This window comes from Rhineura floridana, chromosome 2 (assembly GCF_030035675.1).
Source record: "Rhineura floridana isolate rRhiFlo1 chromosome 2, rRhiFlo1.hap2, whole genome shotgun sequence".
Lineage (NCBI taxonomy): Eukaryota > Metazoa > Chordata > Lepidosauria > Squamata > Rhineuridae > Rhineura > Rhineura floridana.
This window is the reverse complement of record NC_084481.1, coordinates 233,221,378-233,236,803: the sequence shown is the minus strand read 5'-3', so window position 1 is coordinate 233,236,803 and position 15,426 is coordinate 233,221,378. Positions and strand designations below refer to the sequence as shown.

General features: G+C 44.9%; 1 protein-coding gene across 7 annotated transcripts in view; it reads left to right on the top strand.

Annotated features, from left to right (window-relative positions):
- TXNDC16 (thioredoxin domain containing 16) overlaps positions 1–15,426 on the top strand; it is a 70,539-nt gene that overhangs the window by 4,021 nt on the left and 51,092 nt on the right. For 4 of the 7 annotated variants that reach the window (XR_009760798.1, XM_061612539.1, XM_061612540.1 and 1 more), the window contains exons 2-5: positions 8,334–8,540; positions 9,076–9,158; positions 12,451–12,524; positions 14,084–14,158. Coding sequence is in view for 6 of the 7 variants with exons in the window: in XM_061612539.1 (XP_061468523.1) it covers positions 8,360–8,540; positions 9,076–9,158; positions 12,451–12,524; positions 14,084–14,158 (413 nt within the window). In the remaining variant the exon portion in view is untranslated. The other 3 variants (XM_061612536.1, XM_061612537.1, XM_061612538.1) reach the window with 3 other exon arrangements.

Genomic DNA, 15,426 nt, shown 5'->3' with positions numbered 1-15,426 from the left:
GCAAAAATGAACACATAATTTAATGAGCACTACAGTGCCTGAGTTGATGGCCTGTCTCTATTTTATTTTATTTTTTATTATATCTTTATCTAACCTACTTCCTTCGAAGTTGCTCAGGGTAGCCTGTGTGGTTCCTCCCTACCCCCTCGCCTTTTATCCTCACAACAGCCCTGTGAAGTAACTTAGGCTGAGTGATGGTGACTGGCCCAAGGTCACACAGTGGACTTCATGGCTTAGTGGGGATTTGAAAACCTGGGTCTCTTTAATCGTAGCCCAACGCTCTAACCACTTGATTAGATCACCCTGGGTTTCTGTCTAAATTAAGCACAGTTGTAGCAATTTGCTCAGTTTTGTCATTTAGTCTTCTGTAAGAAAAGGGGGAGCAGCCTTAAACCTCAGCACTCTCTCAGCCTCTGTGGAGCCACCAGGCATTGTCCACACCAATTCAAGCCTGTCTAGGTAGCAAATGAGGTCTAGAAACTTAATATTTCTGTGCCCAGTTCTGAGTTCTGTACTTTTTTGTTATATGCCTTCAAGTCGATTACGACTTACGGCAACCCTATGAATCAGCAACCTCCAATAGCATCTGTTACAAACCACCCTGTTCAGATCTTGTAAGTTCAGGTCTGTGGCTTCCTTTATGGAATCAACCCATCTCTTGTTTGGCCTTCCTCTTTTTCTACTCCCTTCTGGTTTTCCCAGCATGATTGTCTTTTCTAGTGAATCAGGTCTTCTCATGATGCGTCCAAAGTATGAAAACCTCAGCGTCCTCATTGTAGCTTCTAGTGATAGCTCTGGTTTAATTTGTTCTACCTGCCTGTTGAACCATGAGCTGCCTCAATAGAGGAGGACATAGGTTCAGGCCACTGGTTAATTTTTTACATAGGTCATGGTTACCAAAATTTTAGGGACCTTCCAGAGCCTGAAAACACATTGGGAATCGGGCAGGCCAAAACGAAGGGAATAATAAACTTCCTTCAAGCAAACAGTATAACAAGCCCATGTAAGTATGAAGAAAACCACACTCCTGAATAGACTGACTGTTTGTGGAGAAGCCAGCAGACTTATCTATAGAGAAGCCTGGACGGCTGGTTCTGGTTCCTTTTTCTTTTCTTTTCTGACATGGTGTTGAAAAATTCCCAGGATTCCTTGACGGCCTGGCTGGAGAAGTGTCAGCCTTCCTTTGCCATGGCTGCCTCCTTCTTTATGGTATATTTCTTTCATTAATATGGCAAATGCTGTCTTGCATGCAGAAGGTCCCAGGTTCAATCCTTGGCATCTCCAGGTAGGGCTGGGAGAGACTCCTGCCTGAAACCTTGGAGAGCTGCTGCCAGTCAGTGTAGACAGTACTGAGCTAGATGGACCAATGGTCTGATTCGGTGTAAGGTAACTTCCTATGTTCCTATCCCACCTTTCTTCCAAGGAGCTCAGCGTGGTGCACATTGTTCTCCCCGTCTCCTGTGAGGGTCGGTTAGGCTGAGAGACAGTGACTGGCCAAGGTGTGACCAAGTGAGCTTCATGGCTGAGTAGGAATTTGAACCCTGGATTCCCAGGTCAGAGTCCAACACCTTAACCATAATGCCATACTGGCTCTGTTGAAACTGGGTGTGGAAGGCTGTTATAAGAAGTCCCCGTCCATGCATTAGAGTTAGTATTTCTGCAGTGACTGGTCAGTGTTGAAGTGCAGGCCAAATATCTCTGTTTTCTCAGGGAAGCCATCTTGAAATGTGAAAAGTTCCACCAGGAAAGCAGGATGAGGTGGCTGTTGTGAGCAGTAAGCTAGCGCGAGGCTATTGGTGACACAATGGTCTTTTCAGTGGTGGCCCCGCAGTTTTGGAATTCTTTGCCCCAAGAAGTTTGTCTGGCGCCAGCCCTGACACTTTTGCAGCGCCAGTTGGAAAACTTTTTACTTTCTCAGACCATTCAGCTGTCATCTTTATTTTTATTCTGGCTGTTGTAGACTGGGCTTCTCAGTGTGGTTTATTGGTGTTTGGCTGTTTGCTTTTATTGTCTTTAATTTATACTATTCTGAGAGTTTGGTAGGATTGAAGAAGCAGGGCATTCAATTATAGATGTATGTGTGTTTGGGTAAATATATCGGCCATTGCCAACCTCGTGCCCTCCAAATATTTTGGACTACAGCTCTCATCAGCTGCAGCCAGCATGGGTATGCTTGATGGGAATTGTAGTTCAAAACATCCGGAGGGCAGCAGACTGGCGTAGAATGATATTTGTAGAAATAAATACTGTACTAAGAAAGACAGAAGATTTATGTAACTTTAAAGTTGACAACGAGGACATTGAACTTGTCAAGGATTATCAATACCTCGGCACAGTCCTTAACCAAAATGGAGACAATAATCAAGAAATCAGAAGAAGGCTAGGACTGGGGAGGGCAGCTGTGAGAGAACTAGAAAAGGTCCACAAATGCAAAGATGTATCACTGAATACTAAAGCCAGGATCATTCAGACCATGGTATTCCTGATCTCTATGTATGGATGTGAAAGCTGGACATTAAAAAAAGTGGATAAGAGAAAAATCAACTCCTTTGAAATGTGGTGTTGGAGGAGAGCTTTGCACATACCATGGACTGCGAAAAAGACAAGTAATTGGTTGTCAGAACAAATTAAACCAGAACTATCACTAGAAGCTAAAATGATGAAACTGCTTTGGACACATAATGAGAAGACAGGATTCACTAGAAAAGACAATAATGCTGGGAAAAACAGAAGGGAGTAGAAAAAGAGGAAGGCCAAACAAGAGACGGATTGATTCCATCAAGGAAGCCACAGACCTGAACTTACAAGAACTAAACAGGGTGGTTTATAACAAATGCTACTGGAGGTTGCTGATTCATAAGGTCGCCATAAGTCATAATCGACTTGAAGGCACATAATAACAATAAAGAAAAATGAATTTTGCAACTAGTATAAAATTATGCAAATGAAATAGGTTTGCACAATTGCTCTGATTTTGCATTCTTTATTCTGGTGTTGCTCACCATAGAAGGGGCAAGGACACACGCATACACACACGCATACACACACGCATACACACACGCATACACACACGCATACACACACGCATACACACACGCATACACACACGCATACACACACACACACAAAGCGCTCAACAATCTTATTCAGCGCCTTGTCTGGTGTCTTAGATCTCTGCAGGCATTGCCCCTGCACTTGCAAGCCTATCTTCCCATCAGGATGGTTTAGAAACTTGGCTTTTGTTTTTTAAATGAAAGCTGAGAGAGGCTTGTGGACAATGGTGGCTGGTGCCCATTGGGACCAGGCAGGGCAGAAGGCACGGAGACAGAGCCAAAGCGTGCTGGTTCCCTCCTACATCCTTCTCCCGGCTGAATTGTAGAAGGGCGACCTTGAGATTGGTTGCAAATAAGCCAGGCAGGTTGGGGGCTGTCGGCAGGCAGACTGAGCTTGGCGGGGCAGGGCCCCATTTGCTTTAATGGACTAGCCTTTGCTGCTTGGGAAGCTGATCCCCAGGCTCACTATCATTTTTCTGTATTTTTGTGTAGTACATGGGTTCCTGTGGGATTGCAGCACACACACCCAGCTTTGCATATATTACCTCTGGTTGTTGCAATCATCCCTTGTTAGTTACTTCCCTCCCTCCCTTTGTGTTTCTCCCACTTGTGAGAATTAGTTTGTAAATCCCTTGGTGGCAGCAGAAAAAAAATGCATTTTTTGCTTACGTTGTTTTGTACATAAATGGCACCCCGTAAACAACAATAATGATAATTTATAATATTTTTTTAGAACACTCATAAGAGCAGACTGCTGGATCCGGCCAAAGGGGCCCCATTTAGCTCAGCATCCTCTGGCCAACCGGGTGCCCATTATGGGAAGCCCACGAGCAGGATCTGAGCACAGGAGCACTCTCCCCTCCTACAGTTGCCAGCAGCTGGTACACAGAGACCTCCTGTCTCCGACAGTGAAGGGAGAACATAGACACCGGTCTAGACTTGTTCTTGTGACTTTGCTGCAAATAGTGCCCGGCCCATGCTGCTGCTGTTATTGTTAAATTTATATCCTGATACATAAAACTTTGGAAAACCTTTGTAAGCCTATGTTTTCAAAAACAGGTCTTTACTAGCATGATGCAGAACTAGGATAGCGTGGGACGTGGAATTGTGTGTAACGTAATGTTCAAAAGTAGATGTTCTGTCGTTGCTTTAAATAGGCATATTTTCCAAGTGCTCAGTGCCTGGGAGCTAAAAAAGCTACTTACTGACTCATTTTGGGCCAGTGCAGGTGAAGTGGAAAATTCCACCTCTGGGGGTTGTTGATATTAGCATGTAGATGAGATGGATGGGGACAGATGCTGTGACAAGACAGGATAGATAAGAATGTTTTTGCATCCCTATGATGGAGAATTACCTGACCAATCACGCAGCCAGGTGGGAGTGGGAAGCAGGTAAAGCCCCTTATTGGGTACCTTGGGACACATGACTGTACCTTGTACAAACCTATTAAAAACCCGTGGAGTGGGGAAGAAGGCAGTCTCCTGCCACAGCACACGCTAGCAGGGACTCCTTGCAATTGTAAGTATAATAAACAGCTGTAAGCTTCAACCTGCCTCAGTTGTCGTTTCCTGGACAAGGACGCCATGAAGGAGAATATTCCACAACACAGGCATAGCATGGACTGTCTCTCTCTCTCAGCTGCAATTAAGGAATTGGAAGTCTCTGGAATGGGAGGGGCCGTTCCTCCGCACCTCCCCTTGTTCCTTCCTCTGGAGCGCAAAGGTCTAGCTTGCCTTAAGCTTCATGTGCAGGCACTAATGTTAATTGCTGCTAAGGTTAACCAAGCTGTAAAGTGGTGGATTAGTTAGCCTGGCTGTTGGATCGGGCCAGCAGACCATCTAGGCCAGCATCCTGTTCTCACGGTAGGCAACCAGATGCCCTAATGTATGTACAGTACAGTATGTACTGTGGGCCAGTACATACATTAGCCAAAGTCTGTGACAATTTAAAGCATCTGTCGCCTACATCTGATGTTTCTACCATTATTGTATACCCATTGTAATGAAAAATGGAAAAAGAAGCATCTGTAGGCTGATTCAGACATCAGAACAGCCATTTTTTCCTTCCCCATTCCTTGTCTGTAAGATTTTCACAGAGAAATATGTGTGTGAGCAGTGTAGAACTCCATAGATCAGCTGGGAGACATTTCCCGACTAGTGGCATCATTCCAGTTTGGTTGCAGTCAGACACCTGAGTTTGTGTTCTCTCCAAACTGAGCCAAATAAAATGAACTGGGAGCACAGCCGTTTTTCTACATTTATACTTACAGTGCACACATGCCCTTTGTTCATTATTAGTATAGAACTGCCCAACTACAGAACTGGTGGTTGAGCGTGCTTTTTTCCTTGTTCTTACCTGTCCCTTTCCCCTCATGTGTTGTGCACTTTATATTGTTAGCCTAAGAGCAGTTATTTAACTTTTGTAAATTGTATTGTTTTATTGATGTATTTTATATTGTATTTTTATATTTGTGTTTTTTGTAAGCTGCCTTGAGGGCCTTTGGCTGAAAGGCGGGGTATTAATAATAATAATAATAATAATAATAATGTGACGCCTGCAAGCAGGACCTGAGGGCAACAGCAGCTACCCCACTCCTGTGATCCCTAGCCAACTGGTATTCAGACATATACAGCCTCCAACATAGCCGTTGGGGCTAGTAGCTATTGATAGCTGGTTTTGCTGTTACGTGCCTTCAAGTTGATTACGACTTATGCTGACCCTATGAACCAGTGACCTCCAATAGCATCTCTCATGAACCACCCTGTTCAGATCTTGTAAGTTCAGGTCTGTGGCTTCCTTTACAGAATCAAACCATCTCTTGTTTGGCCTTCCTCTTTTTCTACTCCCTTCTGTTTTCCCCAGCGCTATTGTCTTTTCTAGTGAATCATGTCTTCTCATGATGTGTCCAAAGTATGATAACCTGTTTCATCATTTTAGCTTCTAGTGACAGTTCTGGTTTAATTTGTTCTATCACCCAATTATTTGTCTTTTTCGCGGTCCATGGTATGCACAAAACTCTCCTCCAACACCACATTTCAAAGGAGTTGATTGTTCTCTTATCTGCTTTTTTCACTGTCCAATGTTCACATCCATACATAGAGATCAGGAATACCATGGTCTGAATGATCCTGACTTTAACGTTCAGTGATACATCTTTGCATTTGGGGATCTTTTCTAGTTCTCTCAAAGCTGCCCTCCCCAGTCCTAGCCTTCTTCTGATTTCTTGACTATTGTCTCCATTTTGGTTAATGACTATGCCAAGGTATTGATAATCCTTGACAAGTTCAATGTCTTTGTTGTCAGCTTTAAAGTTACATAAATCTTCTGTTCCAAGTATCACCTGGATACATAAAGTGAGTATTATACACTGTGCCACTTCCTCTCCCAATCTGATGCCCTCCAGATGTTTTGGACTAGAGCACCCATCAGTCCCAGGCAACCATAGGATGCTGCACAAGTTCAGTGTCCTCATTGTCAACTTTAAAGTTACATAAATCTTCTGTTGTCATGACGTTCAGCTGTAGGCCTGCTTTTGTGCTTTCCTCTTTAACTTTGATCAGCATTCGTTTCAAATAATTACTGGTTTCTATTAATAGTATGGTATTGTCTGCATATCTTAAATTATTGATATTTCTCCCTCCAGTTTTCACACCTCCTTCATCTTGGTCCAATCCCGCTTTCCGTATGATATGTTCTGCGTACAGATTAAATAAATAGGGTGATAAAATACACCCGTCTCACACCCTTTCCGATGGGGAACTAGTTGGTTTCTCCATATTCTGTCCTTACAGTAGCCTCTTGTCCACAGTATAGGTTGCGCATCAAGACAATCAGATGCTGTGGCACTCCCATTTCTTTTAAAGCATTACATAGTTCTTCATGATCTACACAATCAGAGGCTTTGCTGTAATCTATAAAGCACAGGGTGATTTTCTTCTGAAATTCCTTGGTCTGTTCCATTATCCAACATATATTTGCGATATGATCTCTGGTGCCTCTTCCCTTTCTAAATCCAGCTTGGACATCTGGCATTTCTCTCTCCATATATGGCAAGAGCCTTTGTTGTAGAATCTTGAGCATTACTTTACTTGCATGGAATATTAAGGCAATAGTTTGATAATTACTGCATTCCCTGGGATCCCCTTTCTTTGGAATTGGGCTGTATATTGAACACTTCTAGTCTGTGTGCCATTGTTTTATTTTCCACATTTGCTGACAATTTTTTGTCAAACTTTGGACAGATTCAGTTTCAGTAGCTTGTAGCCACTCTGTTGGTATGCCATCTGTTCCTGGTGATTTGTTTCTTCCAAGCAGCTTTCACCTCACATTCTAAAAATTCTGGTTCTTCATCATACAGTTCCTCCGTGAATGAATCTGTCATACTTGCATCTCTTTTATAGAATTCTTCAGTGTATTGCTTCCATCTTCCTTTTATTTCATCTTGGTCAGTCATTGTGTTCCCTTGTTGATTATTCAACATCCCTACTCTTGATTTAAATTTCCCTTTCATTTCTCTAATCTTTTGGAATAGAACTCTTGTTCTTCCCTTTTTGTTGTCCTCTTCTACTTCTTTACAATTACTATTGTAATAGTTCTCTTTGTCCCTCGCTGTATTGTATCATTTAGGGTTCTAACCGTGTTTCTGTCTCTTTTTCCTTTCCTTCTCTCTTTAACCATTTTAAGAGTTTCTTCAGTCACCCGTTGAGGTCTTTCTCTCTTTTTAACTAGAGGTATTGTCTTTTTGCATTCTTCCCTGATAATGTCTGTGACTTCACTCCATAGTTCTTCTGGTTCTCTATCAACTACGTTTAAAGTCCAACGCCTTAACCACTACACCACACATAATCAATTATATAATGGAGGATAGCTGTATCCTTCATGAATTTCTCTACTTCTCTTTTAAAGCCATCCAAGCTGGTGGCCATCACTGCCTCTTGTGGGTAGTGAATTCCGTAGTTTATCTAGGCACTGTGTGAAGAAGTACTTTCTGTTGTCTGTCCTGAATCTACCAACATTCGTCTTCATTGGATGGCTCCAGTCTCTAGCACCATGAGAGAGGGAGAGAAACTTCTCTCTATCCACTTTCTCTACACCATGCATAATTTTATATACTTCTATCACGCCCCCACCATTACTTGCCTAAAAAGCCCATAATGTAACTTTTCCTTGTAGAGGAATTGTTGCATCCCTTTGATCATTTTGGTTGCCCTGTTCTGAACCTTTTCCAAATACAGGCCTTGTGCTCTGTTTAAACTGTGGCTATAACTATTTATTTTTAAGATCTGATCCCCCTGCGACAACTGCGAATGCCTGAAGTCATGTTGTTGCTGCATCTGAATGGCTGGACGGCCCCTTTTTCTCTCCTCCTCCTCCTCTTGTGGGCTTCCTACGTGCCTGCACGAAGCCAGGCAAAAGACGTGGTTCCTCAGGAGCATTTCAACAGGTTGCAAGCATCTAAAGCATCTTTGGTTTATTTTCAGAGGGACAGTGAGTATTTTTCATCATTGCATTTTCATTACATTTGGTTAGTAGTAGTAGTAGTTGTAGTTATTGTTATTTCAGTCCCAAAGCGGGGACTCTGAAATAAAGTAAGAGCAAAAACGTACAGAAAAAACAGATGGACAGTGAAAGCAAATCCCACAAACCCTGATAATTGCAGAGACTAAGGCTGCAATCCAATACGTGCTTACCTGGAAATCAGTCCCATTGAACCCGATGGAGCGTACTTCTGAGTAGACATGCATTAGATCGCAGCCTTAGATCACAAGAAAGATAAACGCCCACAATCCACTACTCAATGCCCTTTCTACATTAGCACAAGGATCTCTGTTTCAGTTCCCACATTTGAAAGTGAATTCTGCATTTTGGCTGCTGTTTATAAATTTAATTTATGTTTGCCTGGGTGACAGCAGCCCTCCCCCCTTTTTGCTGGGTATCTGTGCATTAAACAGCATTCCTGAAATGTTTAACAATAATGACAATTGCGCTCATGAGGCAAAGCAAGCTTTTGTTTATATTCCAGCTTCTCCACCTGCTGGCATCTTCTTGGAACAGCTGGAGAACTCCATAGAAGCCCTGAGAGATTATGGGATTTCTGTCTTAAAGGTACAATAAAGTGTTGTTTTTCTGCCTTATAAATAGCTCAGGAAAACTGACTCTTTTTTTTCCTCCCGAGGTCCAATATAGTTTAAGTGGTCACTATCTTGGTATCACTAGAAAAGACAATAATGCTGGGAAAAACAGAAGGGAGTAGAAAAAGAGGAAGGCCAAACAAGAGATGGATTGATTCCATAAAGGAAGCCACAGACCTGAACTTATAAGATCTGGTTTATAACAGATGCTATTTGAGGTTGCTGATTCATAGGGTTGCCATAAGTCATAATCAGGGCTGTGGAGTCGGTACGCCAAACCTTCGACTCCAACTCCTCTGTTTTTCTACTGTCCAACTCCGACTCTGACTCCTTCATAAATGGCAAATGTATATTAACTAGTAATAACAAATTTGCTGTAGTAAAATGGTAGCACAAGGCATTTCATCATCACCATGTGAATCATCAGGCTAGATTGATAGAACATAAAATATATTTATTTGATTAAAATTTCTGAACAAGAAAACTTCCCTACATTCCTATGAAAGTTTTTATTTTGAAATTGGAGTCGGTACATTTCTACCGACTCCAACTCTACCCAAAATTGCTTCCGACTCCACGACTCCGACTCCACAGCCCTGGTCGTAAACGACTTGAAGGCACGTAACAACAAATTTTGTTATAGATATTCCCTCTTTAGCCAACAGTTGCCCACAAATTTCTGAGTGTAGAAGGAAAGATTTTCTCTGTTGCTCCAAATACGTAACAAATGTAGGAAACCGGTTTATATGAAAGTCAGGCCATTTGTCTACCTGGTCCAGAACTGTCTGCTCCAACTGGCTAGGTGTGATGGGAGCTGTAGTCCAAATCACCCGAGGACACCAGCTTGGCAAAAGTGGCTTACTCTGCCCAGCAGTGAGCCCCCGCAGGCGTTGAGCAGGAGTTTGTTCCAGCTCTGGCTGGAGATGGCAGGGATTGAACCTGCAGCCTTCTGTGTGTAAATCAGATGCTCTCCCCCTGAGCTACAGCCCTTCTCCTACAGCAAGGGTTCCCAAACTGTTCCACAGACCAGCAGAGGTCTGTGCTGTTCCTTCAGGTCACATGGTCCACGGCGTGACTGTAAAAATATAATTAAAAATCATACTGCACGTAGGGCTTGCATTACGATTGCTGCAACAGGCAGGAAAATCATTAAGTGCCCCCCCAAGACCCTCAGCAATTCTCAAGTAGTCCATAGGGAGGAAAGAAGGTTTGGGACTGACAGCCCTAGGGATAGATTTCCTCTGGCAAGGAGATGCAGGAGTGAGGCTTTAGGAGGCAAACATGTTGGGTCTGGATGTTACGAAATTCCAGTGCCGCAGCAGACACGGAAGGCTGGGCCAAGCCTTCTTTCTGATGGGGTGAGGGAGGCAAGCCAAATAATTGAAACAGGTTCAGAGGAGGGCAACAAGGGTGATCAGGAGACTGGAAACAAAGCCTTGTGAGGAGAGACTGAAAGAACTGGGCATGTTTAGCCTGGAGAAGAGAAGACTGAGGGGAGATATGATAGCACTCTTCAAGTACATGAAAGGTGGTCACATAGAGGAGGGCCGGGATCTCTTCTCGATCGTCCCAGAGTGCAGGACACGGAATAATGGGCTCAAGTTGCAGGAAGCCAGATTTCGACTGGACATCAGGAAAAACTTCCTAACTGTTAGAGCCATATGACAATGGAACCAATGACCTAGAGAGGTAGTGGGCTCTCTGACACTGGAGGCCTTCAAGAGGCAGCTGGACAGCCATCTGTCGGGAATGCTTTGATTTGGATTCCAGCATTGAGCAGGGGGCTGGACTTGATGGCCTAATTGGTCCCTTCCAACTCTACTATTTTATGATTCTATGTTAGGAACATTGGAAACTGCCTTATTCTGACTCAGACCATTGAGCCATGATCTAGCTTACTATTGTCTACACTGACTGGCAGTTGCTCTCCAGAGTTTCAGGCAGGGAAACTCTCCCAGCCCTACCTGGAGATATCAGGAAGTGAACCTGGGACCTTCTGCATGCAAGGCAGATGCTCTACCCACTGAGCCATGACCCAGGGTATCTAAGATTCTAGTCCTCATAGTTCTGAATAAAGAGCTGAATTAACTGGGAGCGTAGGAAACTGCCAAGTCAGACCCTTGATCCATGATCTAGCTTACTATTGTCTACACTGACTGGCGGCAGCTGTACACGGTTTCAGGCTTGGCTCTCTGCCAGCCCTACCTGGAGATGCCATTGGGGACTGAACCTGGGACCTTCTGCATGCAAAGCAAGTGCTCTGCCCACTGGGCCACAGCCGTGGCCCAATGTTAAATGGGGGATAGGGAACCTTTTCAGCCCCGAGGGCTGTGTTGCTTTATGGGCGACCTTCTGGGGCTACAAGCCAGTGGTAAGCGGGGCCAGAGGCAGAAGTAAGCAGGGCCAGAGGCAGAAGTGGGCGGGGCCAGAGTCAGAAGTGGGCGGAGCAACAGATGTGACTCTTGCCTTTTGGACAGTAGGCTGTATTCCAGCCATGCAAAAATCAGAGATTTCAACACACCCCTGTCTCCATCAAGGCAAGCGAGACATCATCGCAGTCCAAGGGCATGTTCCAGCCGGGTAGAAGTGCTCAGAGGGCACAGAGTGGGGCCAGTGAGGGGTGTAGCTTGGAAGGCCTCATTTGGCCCCTGGGCCTGAGGTCTCCCCCACCCCGCATTAAATGCACAATTATATTTAATGTAGCTTGCTTTTTTTAGTTATAGCAGTCACTGTTCCAGAAGGGATGCTGTCATTGACATCAATGGAACTTTCCCTCCAGGCCCAAATGCAGCTTCTGCATGTTTGGGTATGGATTTTAATCAGTACCATGGTGAGGGGGTGGGGGAGGTTAATCCCCCCCCCCAGCGGCACCCATCCTGATCACTCTCCCTAGTTGCTTTTAAAAAACATAAATTCAGGCACATTAAAAGGCTACATTTAGGGTATCATCTAATTTGGCCCCCAGAATTGTTGATGTAGTGTTGACATTTAGGTGGGGGCTGCGTTCAAATGAACATACAAATTACATTGACAAATGACAAGTGTCACAAGGATTGCGTCGTGTTTCAAACACCTACTAACGGCTGATGCAAGTCAAGGTGACCCTGTCCCTAAGTTCCTTGCTGTTGAATTGGCTGTTAAGTTTCACACATTTGCTATTATTATTTACCATTCTGCATAGATAATTATAAGAATTGATGATACAAAGTGCTCCTCCTAAGTTATCTCAGCAAGGATCTGAGGACATCCTGCTCTCTTCCGCATAGGTTAATTGCCACAGTGGAAAAGCATCCAGTTACTGCAGAGAGGGCGGTTCCTTGGGGAAAGCACACCTTTTCAGGTGAGTGGTTGATGTGGTGGCAGCTGAATAAACAATAGCAAGAAATGACTCTGTTTGTATAGGTGGGTGCAGCATGGAGGAGGGTTGCAGTCCTGGGCTCCTCCTGGCAGGAAGGGCGGGATATCAATCAATCAAACAACAACACAAATGCTACCACCACAACAAACACAACCATCACAAGCACAACCACCACAACAAAAAACAACCACCACAGCAAACACAACCACCATATACACAAACATAAACACAACCACCACAACACACACAAACACAACCACCACAATAAACACAGCCACCACAAACACAACCACCACAGCCACCACAAACACAACCACCACAACCATCACAAGCACGACCACCACCCACAAGCATGACCACCCACAAGCATGACCACCCACAAGCATGACCACCACAACACAAATGCAAACACAACCACCACAACAATCACCACAACCGCAACAAACACAAACGCAACCACCAGACACAGCCACCACAAACACAAACATAACAAACACAAATGCAAACATAACAAACACAAACACCACCACAAACACATCAAACACTACAACCATCACATACACAACCACCACCACAAACACAAACATAACCACAAGAAACATAACCACAAGAAACATAACCACAAGAAACATAACCACAAATGCCACAACCACCACAAACACTAATACATACAACAAAGACAACCACAACCACTGCAAACACAACAAGCACAACCATCACAACCACCACAGACACAGCAACAATAAACACAACCACCACAACAAACAAATGAAAACATAACAAACACAAACACAACCACCATAACACAACAATCACAGCCAACACAAACACCACAAACATAAACACAAACACAACAACAAACACAACACAACCACAATTGCAGCCACCACAACATAAACCAACCTCAATCACAACCATAAACACAGCCAGAACCACAAACACAGCTGCCCTGGGCTCCTGCTGGGAGAAAGGGCAGGATATAAACCAAACAATAAATAAATAAGTAAACAACAGCAACACTAATGATGGCAGAAACAGAGCACAGGGTCCCTTGTTGCAGTGGGCCTGGCCTAACAGAGGAATCAGGAGAGTGGGCTGTGTGTTAATTTTGCCCCATGGCAGCCTTTGCCAACCTAGTGCCCTCTGGAGCAGCCCCAGCCAGCACAGCTGATGGGAGCAGTAATCCAACATATCCAGAGGACCCCAGGTTGGCGAAGGCTGCCCCATGTGCACTGGTACCCCTAACTGTAGCAAACTTAGTCTCCGTTACAACCTCTGAGACCCCTGACAATGGGACTTGTGACAACCACCTTTCAGGGCCTTTCCAAAGCTGTCAGCTCTGTCCTACCCATGGTGAGAGGCGACATGCCCTGAATGCCAGTTGCTGGGAACTGCAGGTGGGGTGAGTGCTCTTGCGCTCAGGTCTTGCTTGCGGGCTTCCCTTTGGGGCATCCAATTGGCTACTGTGAGAACAGGATGCTGGACCAAGTGGACCTCTGGCTTGATCCGGCAGGTTCTTATGCTCTTACTTTCATCTCCAGGGGTCAAGTGCTGCTTCGCGAACTCCCGACGGATGCCTTGTTCAGCGTGGACGCCATCGTGGCAAATGTGCTCTTGTAAGTCACTTTGCCACCTCTTGGTTGGCTTGGTGGGTTTGGGGATTAGTATAGGTTTTTTTGACCGCTCGCTGCCTTTCATTTGGTGCTGAAAGAGGATTGTTATAGTTGCTGCCTTCTGAGTCAGCAAGGGCTTGGCGGGGAGAGGGGGGGCTCCAAGGGGAAGACCACATGCTTTGCATTCGGGGGACTTTCTCCATAGGAGAAAAAAAGGGGGCAGGAACTGAATTGCAGTCTAGTGAGGACATAAGCCTGCTGTGTGGTCACAGAATGTCACACCTCTGTTGAGAGGGAGAAATAGGGTCATGGGGAGAAGAATGGAATGGAATATGCTGGAAAAGGGCATGGCTGTCTGGAACCCTGGAGAGGAGCACCCCACGCTGCAATTTTTTGTTGTGGTCAACACAGGAGGCTCTTGCAGGTCTCCTTGCAGGCCCTCTTCCTTTGGCTTCTGTTCTGTGGTGATGCACAAGCTGTACCTCTGCTGGACCCCCCCCCCAAGGTCCCAGATTCAGGACTTGCTCCCATTTATCAGCTTTGGCTATGGGGCGGTATATAAATGTAATAAATAAATAAATAAATACACTAGGGCCCCGCTTTACAGCGCTTCGCTTTACAGTGATTCGCTAATACAGCGGTCTCAATTAGATGCAATTAGGCTAAAACCCCACTCATATGGTGCTTGTTCTGCTTTTATGGCGGTTTTGGGGCATCGCGCACCATTCTATTCAATGGGTTCTGCTTTTTAGCAGTTTTCGCTTTACAGCGGGGGTCCGGAACATACCCTGCTGTATGAGTGGGGCCCTACTCTAATGTCAGAAGGCCATCAGCATTGCCTTCTTAGAGGGGCACCGGTGTCATTCCAGTGTTCATCAGCTGCCTTCTAAAGTGTGTACCTGGTAAGAGAACTGCCCTTTGTTTACTCCAACCAGGGGTAACCTCAGGCCTGGGGCCAAATACGGTGCTCCGTGCTTCTCTGTTTGGTCCTTGAGACTTTCCCTAGCCTACACGCCTCACTTTCTTTACTTTGCACCTTCCTTGAATGTTTGCTCCTGGCTAGAATGTGTCTTTGAACTCCGATTGTGCCCTTTGTTTGCCTTGGATAGAGAGGATGTGTGTGTGTAGGAACTGGCCTACTATACAACGGGAAAATTGGGGTAGGGTGGGTTGCTCCACACACTTTTGTCTCTGGTCCCCCGAAGGCTGCCCAGAAGGGAATGTGGCCCTCAGTTTGCAAAAGGTTCCTCACCTCTGGTCTGCGTGTCCCT